This window comes from Chiloscyllium punctatum, chromosome 26 (assembly GCF_047496795.1).
Source record: "Chiloscyllium punctatum isolate Juve2018m chromosome 26, sChiPun1.3, whole genome shotgun sequence".
Lineage (NCBI taxonomy): Eukaryota > Metazoa > Chordata > Chondrichthyes > Orectolobiformes > Hemiscylliidae > Chiloscyllium > Chiloscyllium punctatum.
Genome location: NC_092764.1, coordinates 53,144,774 through 53,159,440, shown reverse-complemented (window position 1 = coordinate 53,159,440; position 14,667 = coordinate 53,144,774). Strand labels below are relative to the sequence as shown.

The 14,667-nt window shown below is 39.0% G+C and overlaps 1 protein-coding gene across 1 annotated transcript in view; it reads right to left on the bottom strand.

Annotated features, from left to right (window-relative positions):
• Positions 1-14,667, bottom strand: part of nfatc3a (nuclear factor of activated T cells 3a) — a 181,336-nt gene that overhangs the window by 40,502 nt on the left and 126,167 nt on the right. The window contains exon 9 of the mRNA XM_072547413.1: positions 10,687-11,442. Within this exon, the coding sequence (XP_072403514.1) occupies positions 10,687-11,442 (756 nt within the window). The remainder of the gene's footprint in view (positions 1-10,686; positions 11,443-14,667) is intronic.

The following is a 14,667-nucleotide window of genomic DNA, read 5'->3' as shown; positions in this document are numbered from 1 at the left end:
TAATCGCGTTACAGCCAACAAGTATTTTAAAAATTTATACTTTAGAAACTGTCACCAATTTGTCAATCGTGTTATAGCAAATTTGCATTCACAGAAAGTGCATTATAGCAGAAGGCCCTCAAACCATTTTATTCAGGAGTCACTGCAAATCATTAACATATATAAACAATGTACAGAAATAAGAAGTTAGCTCTTAAAATCTTCACTTTGAAGTAACAATTCTCAATGTTTCAAATTATAACAGCTATAGCAATTTTAAACAAAACCAAAAGGAACAGATGTTTTGTCTTTAAAAAGAGTAAAAGCATGAACACTAATTAGGTTAGAACAGGAATGTACAACTGCGCAACAGCTGTTTCAAATTAATTGAAAATTGCAAATTAAAAGGGAAATATTATGAGGGAATATTATTTTCACAAAAATAAAACTGTATTACACTCATCATTATTGAAATACCATGGCTCGGAATGTTTTAAAATACTACTGCATTTATTTGTTGAATTTGAAAATATTGAGAATTGTAAGGAATTTATCTGTGGCTGTCCAACAATGCAATACGGTTGTGAGGTGCCATATTTAGACATCCTTCTGCTTTCAGGCTCCACTCCATATTTGTTTTCGGTCAGGGTTTTATGCCCTTACCCTTCAAGGTACCCATAAGGCAGCGCAGCTGTCTACTCACAACTAAGTTTGGCTCGTGAATGCCAAGGGGTGTCTACATGTCAGTAGGCCCGAATGCTGCATGTCTGGGTGCCAACCTTTCTCAGAGCTCCTTTGAAGTTTGAGCACCCCTGAGGAGGCAGGACTGAGTACTTCCCGTTGGAGGGGCTGACAGAGATATCTACATATTTTTTCACATTGCTGCTGGCCATGGATGTAGGCTGAAAATAAAAAGCAAAAAAGCACAAAAAGATCGAAAGCATGCTCATACATTCACACACACACACCAATGTGTTGAACATCTTGAAATTTGTCACCATTCCAGCAACCAAACCAGTGGCAAACATAGTAGTGGTATTCCTTTGAATTCAAATGATGAATTTGAGGGGGGAGGCAACCGAGGGACTCTATACATTTTGCCCAGATTTCGATACACTCCAATTTTGCTACAGCACATTATCACAACATGGGAGACATTGTTGCAAGAAAGGCTAACTTGCTGGTATAGAAAACAGGTGCTCCAGGCTTTCTGTGATAGTGGGAGTGATCACACTGTTCCAATAGCTAGCCACCCACTCCTCAAAACATACAGTCCTGGACTAGTAAGGTACTGACCTGCCACTGTTCATCCGCTTAATTGGACACTTGAAGCCTTGTTTCTCTGCTCAACCAGTGTCCAGAATCCAACACAGCAAGCAAACAAACCAAACAAAGATACTGACTTTTCTTGGCCAGTCGAAATATTGGGAACATGATGCATACAATCGACACGCAACTTGCAGCTTATTAATAAAATGCACAAAACAGGAAGTTGATAGGCTGAACACTGACATAGCTTCATTTCAAAAGACCAACCTTCCTAAGAACAGATTGTCAAACAATATTACACTTTCTCCTGCCAGATGAACAAGTTCAGAAGAAACATGTGAGCAAGGTGGAAGTTTCACTGTGAGAAACACACTACACTTGATGACAGACCACCACAAATGGTTCAAGAACACATTCAAAATGGCTGTAAATTGGGAGAGGGGAGTGTGCATGGGACTTGGGTATCCTTGTGCACCAATCGCTGAGGGTAAGCATGCAGGTGGTAAAGGTGGCAAATGGTATGTTGGCCTTCACTGCAAGAGGTTTCAAGTACAGGAGGAGAGATCTGTTGTTTCAGTTGTACGGGACCTTGGTGAAGCCACACCTGGAATATTGTGTGCAGTTTTGGTCTTCTTTTCGGAGGAAGGGTGCTCTTGCTCTCGAGGGAGGGCAGCAAAGCTTTACTGGGGCTTATGCCCAAAATGATGATTCTCCTGCTCCTTGGATGCTGCCTGACCTGCTGCGCTTTTCCAGCACTACACTCTGAACTCTGATCTCCAGCATCGGCAGTCTTCATTTTCTCCTGGTTGATTCTGGGGACAGTGAACTGATGTATGACGAGAGATTGACTAGGTTAGGATAGTTTTCGCCGGAGTTCAAATGGGGGGGGGGGGGGAAAGAGTCTCATAGAGACTCAAAATTCTAACAGGACTAGACAGGGTAGATGCAGGGGGAATGTTCCAGATGGTGGATGCATCCAGAACCAGGGGTTACAGTCTGAGTATTTGGGGTGGACCATTTAGGCTGGAAACGAGGAGACATTTCTTCACCCAAAGAGTGGTGAGCCTGTGGAATTCATTACCACAGGAAGTAGCTGATGCCAAAACATTGAATGCATTCAAGAGTTGGCTAGATTTAGCACTTGTGGCAAATGGGATCAAAGGTTATGGGGAGAAAGCAGGATTAGGGCCGAGTTAGAGAACCAGCCATGATCGTGATGAATGACAGAGCAAACTTGATGGGTTAAATAACCTCCTCCACTTCATATCTTCTAAGTCTCCTCATCCACCTCAACTCAAAGAATCAATTAACCTCACAAATTTCTGTGTTATAATGGGCCACGTGGTAAACCTAGAGGTAAAAGGCCAGTTCAATCAAAAGCTCGACAGTCATCAGCAATTCCTCTATTTGGAACATCTTTAGCTACTCGAAGATTTCAGCACAAGAGTGGGTACAGACCATGATGTAAAGCTCGCCTACCTCAGATATCATGGCCTGGGAAAGATAAATTAGAATGGGGACAGACATTCCTTGAACTGGGAAGCTTCTGCATTCAAAGCAGAAATGCCAGCCATATTGCCAATCCAGATAAAAACAACAGTTCCATGATTCAAATGATTCCTCTCCAGCATTCCCAAGTAGAGTACAGAAACAAAACCAAACATACTTTGAGGCACCATCCATGGTAGCGTGCTCTCAATATATGAGGCAAAAGTGGAATAATGCTGACTAGTTCAAAGCTAATATCACTGTGGAGTAACCTATCACTGAAGCTGAATGGCCCACTCTGATTAATTATAAGAGATTTGAACAAGAAAATTCATTTCACTAAGAGTCATAGAATCCTAAGAGTCACACAGCACGGAAACAGAATCTTCTATTTAACGCATTCACACTAACCAGATATCCCAATCTAACAGAGTCCCATTTTCTAGCATTTGGCCCATAACCCTCACAATCCTTCCTATTCATGTACCCATCCAGATGGCTTTTAAATGTTGTAATTGTACTCACCTTCTCCACTTTCTCTGGCAGCTCATTCCAGATATGCACCACCCTTTGCATGAAAAAGTTACCCCTCACATCCTTTATAAATTTTTCCTCTCTCATCTTAAATCTGTGTCCTCTAGTTCTGGAATACTCCAGTCTAGGAAAAAACACAGACTTGGCTATTCACCCTATCCATGCAACTCATGATTTTATAAACATCTATAAGGTCACCCTGCAGTCTCTGAACTCCAGGAAAAAGTCCCACATTATTCAGCCTCTCCCGATAGTTCAAACCCTCCATTCCTAGCAACATCCTTGTAAATCTTTTTCTGCACCCTCTCCAGTTTAACAACATCCTTCCTATAGAAAGGCAACCAGAACTGTAAACAGTACTCCAAAAGAGGCCTCACCAATGTGTACAGCGCAACATGACATCCCAACTCCTGTGCTCAAATGTTATGAACAATGAAAGCAAGCATGCCAAACACCTCCTTCACCACCCTGTCAATCTGTGATTCCATTGTAAATCAACTACGTGCCTGCATGTCAACGTCTCTTTGTTTAGCAACACTTCCCAGGGCCTACCATAATTCTGCATAATCCTGCTTTAGTTTGCCTTACTAAAATGCAACACCTCACATTTATCTAAACTAAACTCCATCTTCCACTTCTCAGAGCAGTGGCCCATCTGATGATGGTCCCATTGTTATCGGAGATCATCTTCATTGCTGTACCACCTATTTTGGTATCATCTGCCAACTCAGAAACCATATCTCCTATGTTCACATCCAGATCTTCTATATAATTGACAAAAAGCTGTGACAGCAGTAATCCCTGTGGCACACCAATAGTCACAGACCTCTTGTCCGAAAACCAACCCTCGACCACCACCTTGTCACCTACGTTCAAGCCAATTTTGCATCCAACTGGCTCGATTCCCCCAGATCCTATATGATCTAACCTTACTAAACAGTATACCATGCGGAACCCTGTCAAATACCTTACTGAAGTCCATATGGACATCTATTGCTCTCCTTCATTAATCTTCTTTGTCATCTCTTCAAAGCTCTTAGTGAGACACAACCTCCAACTCAGAAAGCCATGCTGACTATCCCGAATCAGTCCTTGCAATTCTAAATACGTGTAGACCCTGTCTCTCAGAATCCCCTCCAACAACTTATCAATCATTGATGTAAGGTTCACTGGTCTACAGCTCCTTGGCCTTTCTTTACAATATTTCTTAAATAACTGAAGTAAAATCCAACAGTCTGCTGTACAATCTGCTAGTTATTACTAGATATAGTTCTGCCATACTATCAGATAGATGTTCTTCAACACAAAGACTGTCAGGAGCGTATATGAAGCAACCGTAAAGGCAACAGGTCCACAAAGAAAATAGTTCCACTGAAAACAAAAACCATTACCAAAAACCAATTGGAGAGATGGATGGTACACCATCTGGAGTTGTACTCAAGGCACAGCATTGTCACTGAGGAGCTCTGAACAACATAGAATACTGGTTCCCAAACATTTCAAGACTGAGATCCCATTTTGAGGCTGCAAAGTTGTTAGAAAAACCTTAGTAAGCAATTGATGGAATGGACCTGAGAGTAGAGGGAGCCTGGTCAGTTACTGCTGCTTGGAACTCATGACCCCAGAATTTCAGCTTGTGGGTCAAGTTGGAGTCCTCATCTCCACTTTAGGAAACACTGTTATAGAATATTTAAGTGTAGTGACAGAGCCAGATATGAAACTCACACTCACTTCATAAAGGTACTGAATGTCTTGCCAGTGTCAAATCTCCAGGTGCTGATGCCATGTAACCTAAACTCACTCAGTGCAGAAATCCACATTCCTGCAGCATTTGCCCAAATTTCTTGGTTTCTGCTGGAGAAAGGTTGCTGTACCCAGGACAATGTGGGCGACACGGTGGCTCAGTGGTTAGCACTGTTGCCTCTCAATACCAGGGACACAGATTCATTCCAGCCTCAGGTGACTGTCTGTGTGGGGTTTTCACATTCTCCCCATGGCTGCATGTGCTTCCTGCAGAGGCTCTGATTTCCTCCCACAGTCCAAAGATGTTAGGTGGATTGGTCATGGTAAATTGCCCATGTGTCGAGGGATGTGCAGGCTCGGTGGGTTAGCCAATGAAATGCAGGGTTACAGCGATAGGGTAGTCAGGGTGGGATGCTCTTCCGAGGGTTACTGTCAACATGATGGGCTGAATAGCCTGCTTCCACACTATAGGGATTCTAAGATTCTATGTGATTCAAATATTGCAGCCCTATACAAGAACAAAGGAGACAACAGCAATTATAATAACCTTTGAGGAAATTTCCTTGCTAGGCACCATGGGAAAAGCATGTGCCTGTGCCGCCTTTGTTAGAATACACCCATCTCGAATCCCACTGTGGTTTCATAACTGGAAGATCTACCAACAACATGGTCTTCTTTGTGGTCTCCTTTGGTCATGGCACTGCCGAACTAGTGTTACCTTCGTCAATTTCACTTAGGCATCTGATCGTGTAGTAGTGGCAGTCCATTTAAATTGCTCGAGAAAGTTGGTTACCTGCAGAAACTAACCAATCTGATCTCTCTCCATGACATGATGATGATGAATATGATGATAGGGAAATATCAGAAACATCTGAAATCCACAGAACAGTTTAAACAGGGTTGTGTTCTGGCACGGGTATTCTTTGACATATTCTTCTCTTGACTCTTGTTGTATACATTCAGGTAATCTGAAGGGTGCCTAATTATGTACCATAACCGACAGGAAACTGGTCTGAATCTTAAGCAAACAAGTTTGAACAAAGATCTGCACTCAGAGCTGCTCAATGCTGATGATGTGGCACTTACACTGCATAATGAGGAACAGCTGCAGTGGCAAACGGATGGATTCTCTCAAGCCTGTCTGTGACATTACTTGACAGAATCTGACACCAACTCAAGGTTGAAGAAAGTACCAATTCCATCAGTAAAGCTCATTGCTAAGCCATTGCTCTGTACTGGTGTGGCCACATTCATCAAGGAAAGGTAGTCTTGTATCCAAAGACCATCTATTTGGCGAACTGGCCAGTGAGTCATCATTACTTGGTGCTGACATTTCTCTAAAAGGATACCTATATTTGAGATATGAAGAGGATAGATACTGGCTGGGTGTGGGCAGTCTGTGGTTGCTACGACTGATTTTTGGAGGGGAACTGGAATATTTGAGCAGAAACAAAAAAAGCTTAGCTGTTTAATAGGACAACCCAGAGAAAACAGAGGCCATTGAATTGTACATCTTCTCAGTTAATATCTTCCTTTGCAGTAAATGTGGTAAAGACTTTCATGCCAGAGCAGCGGTGTCATGAACCCACCAAAAGAGGGGACTTCCACCATGCTATGAGACAATGCAAAAGGCTGCCCCACCAAGTGAGTTGCCAGTAATATGATGAATTTTAAAAGCTGCAATTTTATATTTGAATGTATCATTATTCTACATTTTCATTGTTTACATGACAAATAGATTAGTCAAAGTGTGATTCACTGAGAAGCTGATCAAAATTACACATGGTTACGTAAATTAGATATCTGTAGGAAGCTGGTGCTTTTTAACACTGAAGCATTTTTCACAAAAATGCATTTAACGGTTAGTCACTAAAACTGGCAATAAGTTATTTAGAATGCTGAAATCTTAAAATAAGATAGACTTCAAAAGTTGGTTATATTTGTGATTTTTTTTTTAAAAAAAGAATTAACCCTCTACATGAAGCAAAAGACTTCCTTCAACTGCAGGTGGATTCCAACCACATGTTCATATCATTACTCAGACTGCCTATTTCTGCATGAGTAATTTTGCTCAACTCAGTCCCTTCTTTGGCTCAGCTTTTGCTAAAACCCTCATCCATTTCTTAGTTCTACTCTCCATAAACCTGAGGTCATCCAGAATTCTGATGCCCATGCTCTCTGTACTTATCCAAGTCCCATTCATCCGTTATTCACTCTTGTTGATCTACATTGCTTTCGGTTAAGCAACACCTTGAAAGTGTAAGACTTTCATTCTTCAGTTCAAATTCGTTCAAGGCCTTGCCCTTTCCCTGTAATCTCAAGTACCACAAGTTGTTAAGCTATCAGTGCTTCTCTGTTCCTGGCTTCTTGAGTTTTATTAATTTTAATCTTACCACCAGCAGCACCATGGCTTCAGTTAACAAACCTCTAAGTTCTGAAGGCCACTTCCTACACTTCTCTTTCCTGCTTTAAAATGCTACCTTAAAACCTCTCTCTTTGATCAAATGTTTGGTCATCTGCAGTAATACTTGTATCAAATGTTGCCTTATGTTCTCCCTGCAAAGCACCTTGGGATATTGTTAAATGGTTAAGTGGTTCTATGCATAAAATGTTTGTCACGGATCTCATTTAAGGCTCAGAGTTTTGATGAATCAGGTAACTCACCACATATAAACTTGGGGTCGATTCAAAAATTAACATGAATTACTGCTTCTTGGTTAGAAGAAGCAGGCAAAAAAAGTTATTTCTAAAAAAGCAGAAAGAAATACAATGTATCAAAATGGTATGGGCTGTTTTCATTTACATTTACAAATCTCATATGGTGATAGTCACCCTAAGCTATCAAAGGTAAGTTACACTGCCTATTAAATGCCACAGCATTATCAGAGCCCATCAAAACTGAGAAATCAAACTTAACTTTTATAATACAGAATTATTACATCAATGATTTAGAGAAGAACTATTTGTGAAAACTTCAATTCACTCTTGACATTACATTCCCTAACCTTCATCAAAAGAAAGGTTAAAGGTCAGATCTAAAGTCTAGATGACACAAAATGTTGCAGGCAGTAAACTGCTGACTAGGTCATGCTTGAATTTCACAGCTCTGATGGAGTTTGTGGGGTTTTGCAAGATGTTGGAAATGGTTCTGGGGAATGATAGAACTAGGGGAGTTAAGGGTTTGGTTGCACTGGGCAAGGACTGCAGAGATCGGTAGCTGTGGATGGTTGGGTTATGTTTGAGATTATTTTTGAGGTCTGTCAGTAAGGGGAATGTCAGATACCCAGGACTGGCAACATCTGGAAGCATCGGAGGTATTGGAGCAGTACCCAAGATCCATTTCCCTTCCAATTGTTACTTGCTTCTTCAAATTACATCACAATGATCAGGGATCCAAAACATCCAATTTCTCGAAAAAAAATCTGTTTGAAGCTAGAAGTAATGTAGGGCTTTAAGTATTTACAATATCAGTAACATAACTAAGTATTTGAATGTTTACAATAAATATTGGTAGATTACAGTAGATTAAGCCTACCATGCATTTCTTTTCAAAATGATGACTATGAACAAAACTTACTGCAGTAGAGTTGAACCAAATCTGAAAGATTTCACATCAATCTGAGGTTTCCAAAATTACATTTGCAGATGAATGCACACCATCACCTCCACCATCTCACATGATGAAGATAAAGCTATTTAATTTTTTTTCCTTAATTACTGGCAGGTATCCTGCAATTTCCCTTTATAAGCTTTCCACCATCTACAAGGCTCAGCTCAGAAAAGTTGAAAAATCTAATACTTTCACAACTCAAGAAGTTCAACATCATCCAGGACACGGCTGTTAATTTCACTGGCATCTGTGACATGGGATTCAATATTTAGCACCAACCAATATACCGTGATTCCAGTAGGTATGATAAGCAGGACACACTACAACAATTTACCAAGGTTGCTTTGACAGCATCTCCTTCCCCTATAGCCAACGTGAACATGAATAGCAATGTTGTGGGAATACCATCACTCCTCCAAGTTCTCTTCAAAATTAAAAACAATTCTGATCTGAATATTTTTCACTTTTCCTCTATTATCACTGGCTATCAAAATCCCAGCTATCACTATTGTGGACGCACCACCAAAGGATTTGGCAGTAGTTCAAGGAGACTACTAAGAAAAGCTACGGATACGCATTAATAAAGGTTTGCAATAAGCCTTAAAACACAGAAAAACTTTGGCTTCGTGCAGAGTTTGCAATTAAATCAATTCTCTTGGTAAGTATTACAAACCAAAAATAAATTAAAATGATGAATATTGCTGAATTCTTTGTACTTCTGGAATAAACTTTTTTTTAAATTCATGATTTTGGTATAGAAATGTAAGTATATCTTTAAAGGATCACGTACAATGCCAACATCTGAAAACAATCAAGGTTAATTTGAGTGCAAGCTTACTGATTTTAAGAATATTTCATCATTAACTTGGCCGGCACTACAGAATTGTCTAGAAGTGGCAACAAAGTGTGAGGATTTTAGTGCCTTACACAGATTATCTTAACTTTGAGTCTGTATTACAACTAAATTGCGAAATACATTAAATACATATACTTACAAATAACAACACTTTAACCATGAGACATGATTCTTCATTTTTACAGAGCAAACAGAAAAAGTGGAGGTGTTAAAATGCACGGCTCTTAATAAAATGACCCATACCAAGTGCTGGAATTCTTTGCAATGTCTTTTCAACTTGTATTACAGACACATCACCAACTTATGAATTTTCATTTTACAGGTGGCTATCATAAAACAGGAAATCCCTCCTGAACATTTCATGCAAAAACACAACATTTTGCATACATGGTGTAACAACTTTGGAAATTTACATGAGTACACTTTTCACTGGCTTAATTTCTGGCTCATAAATGCCATAAATATGTAATAGTTTTTGCTAAGCTCATCAAAATAAGACTAATATACACAGGCATGAAACAATGCAGAAACCAAATTAGTGTTAAGTCTGTGGTATTAGTTCAGTTTGTCCCAAGTTAATACTTAGGTATTGATGGGTCAGACTCTTGCTATTAGTTTACAGAAAGAAGGGGAAAATTATTAGATCATTAAACCAGTTTCCCTCAACTACACAGCTTTCCCCTTGTTCAATCCTCCCCTCTCCATTTTTTCCAGCCTTTGTCTGTGCGCATAACTATTATATCTCTTACATGTACCAGCATTGTGAAAGAAAAACACTTTCTCTCTTCATAGATACTAGCAGAAATGCTGAATATTTCCTGCAATTTTATTTTGTTTTATTTATTAATGTTTTTCTTGACCATTAACCTTATTGTAGCATATTACTTTGAAGCTACCTTTAATAAGAATTTATCACGCTCCTGGTCAGTCCAACAAATAAAAAATATTTAAACCGATTATTTCTATTTAGTTTCTAATTAAAAGGATGTGCTTGGTTTGCGTAGGCAGCACTACAAAAAACATGATAAAAGATAAGACAACTGTTTTTCAGTCAACAGTTATAGAATTGCATATGAAGCACAATTTCCAAAGATAGCCCAATTTACTTATGTATCAGGCATGTTGTTTTCTAAATATGTATGGTAATTCATTGGTGATGTCCTTTTAATTGTAGAACACAAGTTTAAAATAAATTCAAATTACTTACCATCATCAAGTGTAATATCCTGCAGGCCAATGGCTTGAAAAGGTAATTCACTATCCTCCGGCTCTTGTTTAATGTTCAGGGATTCTCTCTCTGGTGTTGAGAATGATGATGGGTCACACACACTGTGATGAGTCAACGGAGGAGGTGCGGACAGACATCCTAAACTTGAACTCTGTAGTGGCGATGAGGTTTGTCCGGAGTGTGGAGAATGTCCCAAAGAGTGAGCTGTTGTTGGAGATGGTGATGAAGCTGTACCTGGATTCGGAGAACAGTACATTTGCTGCATTTGTTGACATCCTAGGTTGATTTGAAGTGGACCAGCTACATCAGGCTGATAAGATAATTTTTCATATCTCTGGCTAGAAACAGAGTCCATGGGAAGACCTGGCTGTCCATTATACATCATGTTAGATTGCATAGGCTGATAAGAAGGCCTGATTGGTGGAGCTGGTGTTGGGAAAGACTGGTGACCCAAGGGAGGCATAATGGAACATTCCGAACCTGGACTAATGCTTCTTCCCAAAAGATGCGGCACACACGTTGCCGATGGAGAAATCATAGGTGCGTAACTCTGTTGCATTGGAGGGCCAAGGTTCCTCTGTGAAGTAGGTGCCAAATTTTCATGAGGGTGGCCAGTATCTGAGGAAGGCAGCTGAGACCCAACTTGATGTAGACCAGCAGTGTGTGCAACAGGCATTGGAAGGGTGGGAATGGTGGGCAATTCTATCTCATCTGTGTGCTCCCGTTTGATTAAAACTGCAAAGAAATAAAAAAGATAGATTAAGTTGTATAGAGATTAATCTATGCCTTAAATGCATTCCAGTTTCTCACCATTTTTGCTGATAGCATAGTCGAGTGTAGTGTTATGGTATCTTAAGTATTAGCTCATTTGAATTTGTAACCAAACAATGCAGAAAACTGTGAAGTCAAGCAGCATTCTATGACTGAAGCAAGCAAACTGGCTGTACAGTATTGAATGAGTATTACATTTCCAATTGTGCAATCATACAACTGAAATGTTCAATTTAAAGCCCTGTCTGACTACTGTGTAGTTTGCAAGGACAAAGATCCATTAAAACGTTTCATTGAGGTGTAAAACTCTCTCCATTGAAATCACAAATAAAAATAAATTGTCTATTTTACTTCAATTTCAGGCTCTAACTGCTTGCAGTATGATTGCCACGTAGAGTGAGGTAACATTACTTCATGAATTGAATTCTTCGATATCAAGTGTAATGGGATAAGAAAGATGCAAATGCACATTTTTGTTTTGCTCATCATTGCTAATTCCCAGAACCATACCCAGTTGACTATTCATTAGCAGCGATCACAGGCAAATAAGTGTTAACTAGCTATGTAAACAGAAGATTTTACACTGAATGTTATATGAAACGCCATTGGACAGAGATCAGGGCTCTGGAAACCAGTCCATTTTTTTTCTTTCTTAGCCCAAGTAAACACTCCTACGCTGATCAGTGAATTAAGCCAGGGACCAAATCGGTGACCTGTGGCTCTACATCATTCAAGGTAGTACTTTCATTTAGTGAGACATTAATAGTGAAGTCTTAACTCAGGTCTTCAGAGAAAAGTAATACAAACTGCACTAAAGTACAATCTAAAAATCACACTCACTGCAATGACTGTTCAGCTCCTGCATTCTTTTCTATTATACGTAAACTGACAAATCAAAACTCAGGAGTATAGTGATCATTCAGTAAGACATCTACATAATACAAGCAGACTGTAACAGAAAGCACCCGTTTTTTTCATGCCAACTCTGTCCCATAACTTCCAAATGGAACCTTGAACTGGGCCCACAAGATTCCAATATAAATTACATCATACACATATCTGCAATATTCAATAAAATAAGCAAAAAAACCAACAGTGTAGGGCATTTTATTTTATAAATCAAAGGCACTTACCCTTCAAGAGTAGTGTTCACAAACCCCTATGGCAGAACTATTAAATGCTAAGCATGGAAGTGATAACTCACATCAAAAGGGACAAAATATTGTATTTAAAGTTGTTTAAATTTTAGTTTGAGAGTATTTAAATGGATAACTTAAAATCACTTAATAATCATGTAATTTATCCTAATTTTTGTCAAATTTATCAATTGGTAAAGGGACAAAATAGCAGTTGCTGCTGTTAGGAAACAAAAAAGTCTGAGCCAAGTCATATTTTGCACTGTACCAAGATGGCATTTCAAAATTTAGAATGTGGGCCCATTTAAATATTATCAAATAGCTTGTAACAAATGGTAGCAGCTGCATTGAACATTGCTACTTAACTCTGAACACACTTCTAATACTCTATATAACAGCTTCACATTCAACAGTTTAAATATTTTGATATTTTAGAATTAACATGCTTTTCCTGTGCAGGTTTATGAATTTAAATTTACAATCGAAGTATTTGATAAACAAATAGGTTGCTGCCTCATTGAAATACAAATAAAAATTTCCAATGACAGTGTCCTAGAAAATATTTGAAAAGGCATTAGCAGATTTTTCATGACATTTCTCACTTCCTTGGTAGATATTTTATTATAATGACAGCAAGGTTACACTATGCAACCTTGCACAACTATTTATATCTTTGCACCATTGCTTCACGAAGTAACTGACATCTCTATTTCCATAGCCCATTGCAAATCTAGTATTTCATTTGAAATTATCAGTTGGTAAAGTTTGTTTCTTGCATCCCTAAAATTCAAGCATCATATTAAATAATTTGTCTTTTATTTAAGTTGCATCTAAAAGCTATTGCATACAAATTAATCTCCTGGCTACTAACTCAAATCTTTAGTTGGATATGTGACAAGTACTCAAAAAGACTATAGCTAACATTTGTTCAAATGCTGACAGGAAACTATATATTAAAAAAAGGATTTTTAAAATAAGTTTAAAAACACTTATCACAAAGTTACAGTGTAACTGTTATAAGCCTTTTACATTCTTTCACTTAATTCATGTAGAGAAACTAGCAAATACATCAAAACAGAGAAATGTGGCTTTCCCAAATGGCAAGGAAATCAAAGCTAATGCAGGAATTTTCTAACAGACATTGAAAAACATGACTTTCCAGACCTGCAGACTTCTTGTTTCCTGTGGCAGAATGGTTTGTAAATGAGCAAGTATCATTCCAAGAGGAATGGAGCTGTACTTGGAGGTGGAGATGGTGGGGGGGTGGAGGGGGTTGCGGATGAGAAGGAGTGTTTGAGCAAGACAGAATAAATAATATTTGCAGATGCAATGAAAAATAGTTTCTGCTTTGGCAAAGGGTAACAATTTTGTATCACTTCGCTGGCTTCTAAAATAAACCAATTCTTAAAACTGACGATTTGAGACAAGTAACCAAAAAGACTTGGCTGCTTTAAGTGTTCAGGTGACAACAGAAGCCTACACATTTCACAGCGCTTTCCCATTGCTTTGGGTGCCATACGCCCACATATACACTGCTGTTAGTGACAAACAGTTTGCGACATGTTCAAGTCTCAGCCTCTGCCAGTTTAGCAGAAGACCGTGGTTTACAGATAATAACTGGTTACTACTTAGCAATACAACAAGCCACTTCCTGCCAACACCTGTCCTGATACAGTATTGGTCCGCTAAATGTTTCTCACAATGAAAACAGGAAATATATCAAGTGGGCTGTGTTATGAGCACTCGGCCTTGGTGAAATATCATTATTCTGTAGCCCTATGGTAATATAAGAGCAAAGTATTATCATCACAAACAGACATAATAGAAAAAGTTAATTCTCTCCTATTGGCTATAAAGAAAGAGTACAGTTAAAATTGAGCGACTCCATTTACTGCTTATTTCTTGCTGACAGAAGAGTGAATTTGCTAGATTTCTTAGTGAACCTAACTATAAACGTAAATCATTATCCCACAACCTACATGCAACTCAGTGGCATGTTCCTGTGCAGTAATACTCATCCAGATTAAACTCTAGGCTCACCACGTCCCAGTTT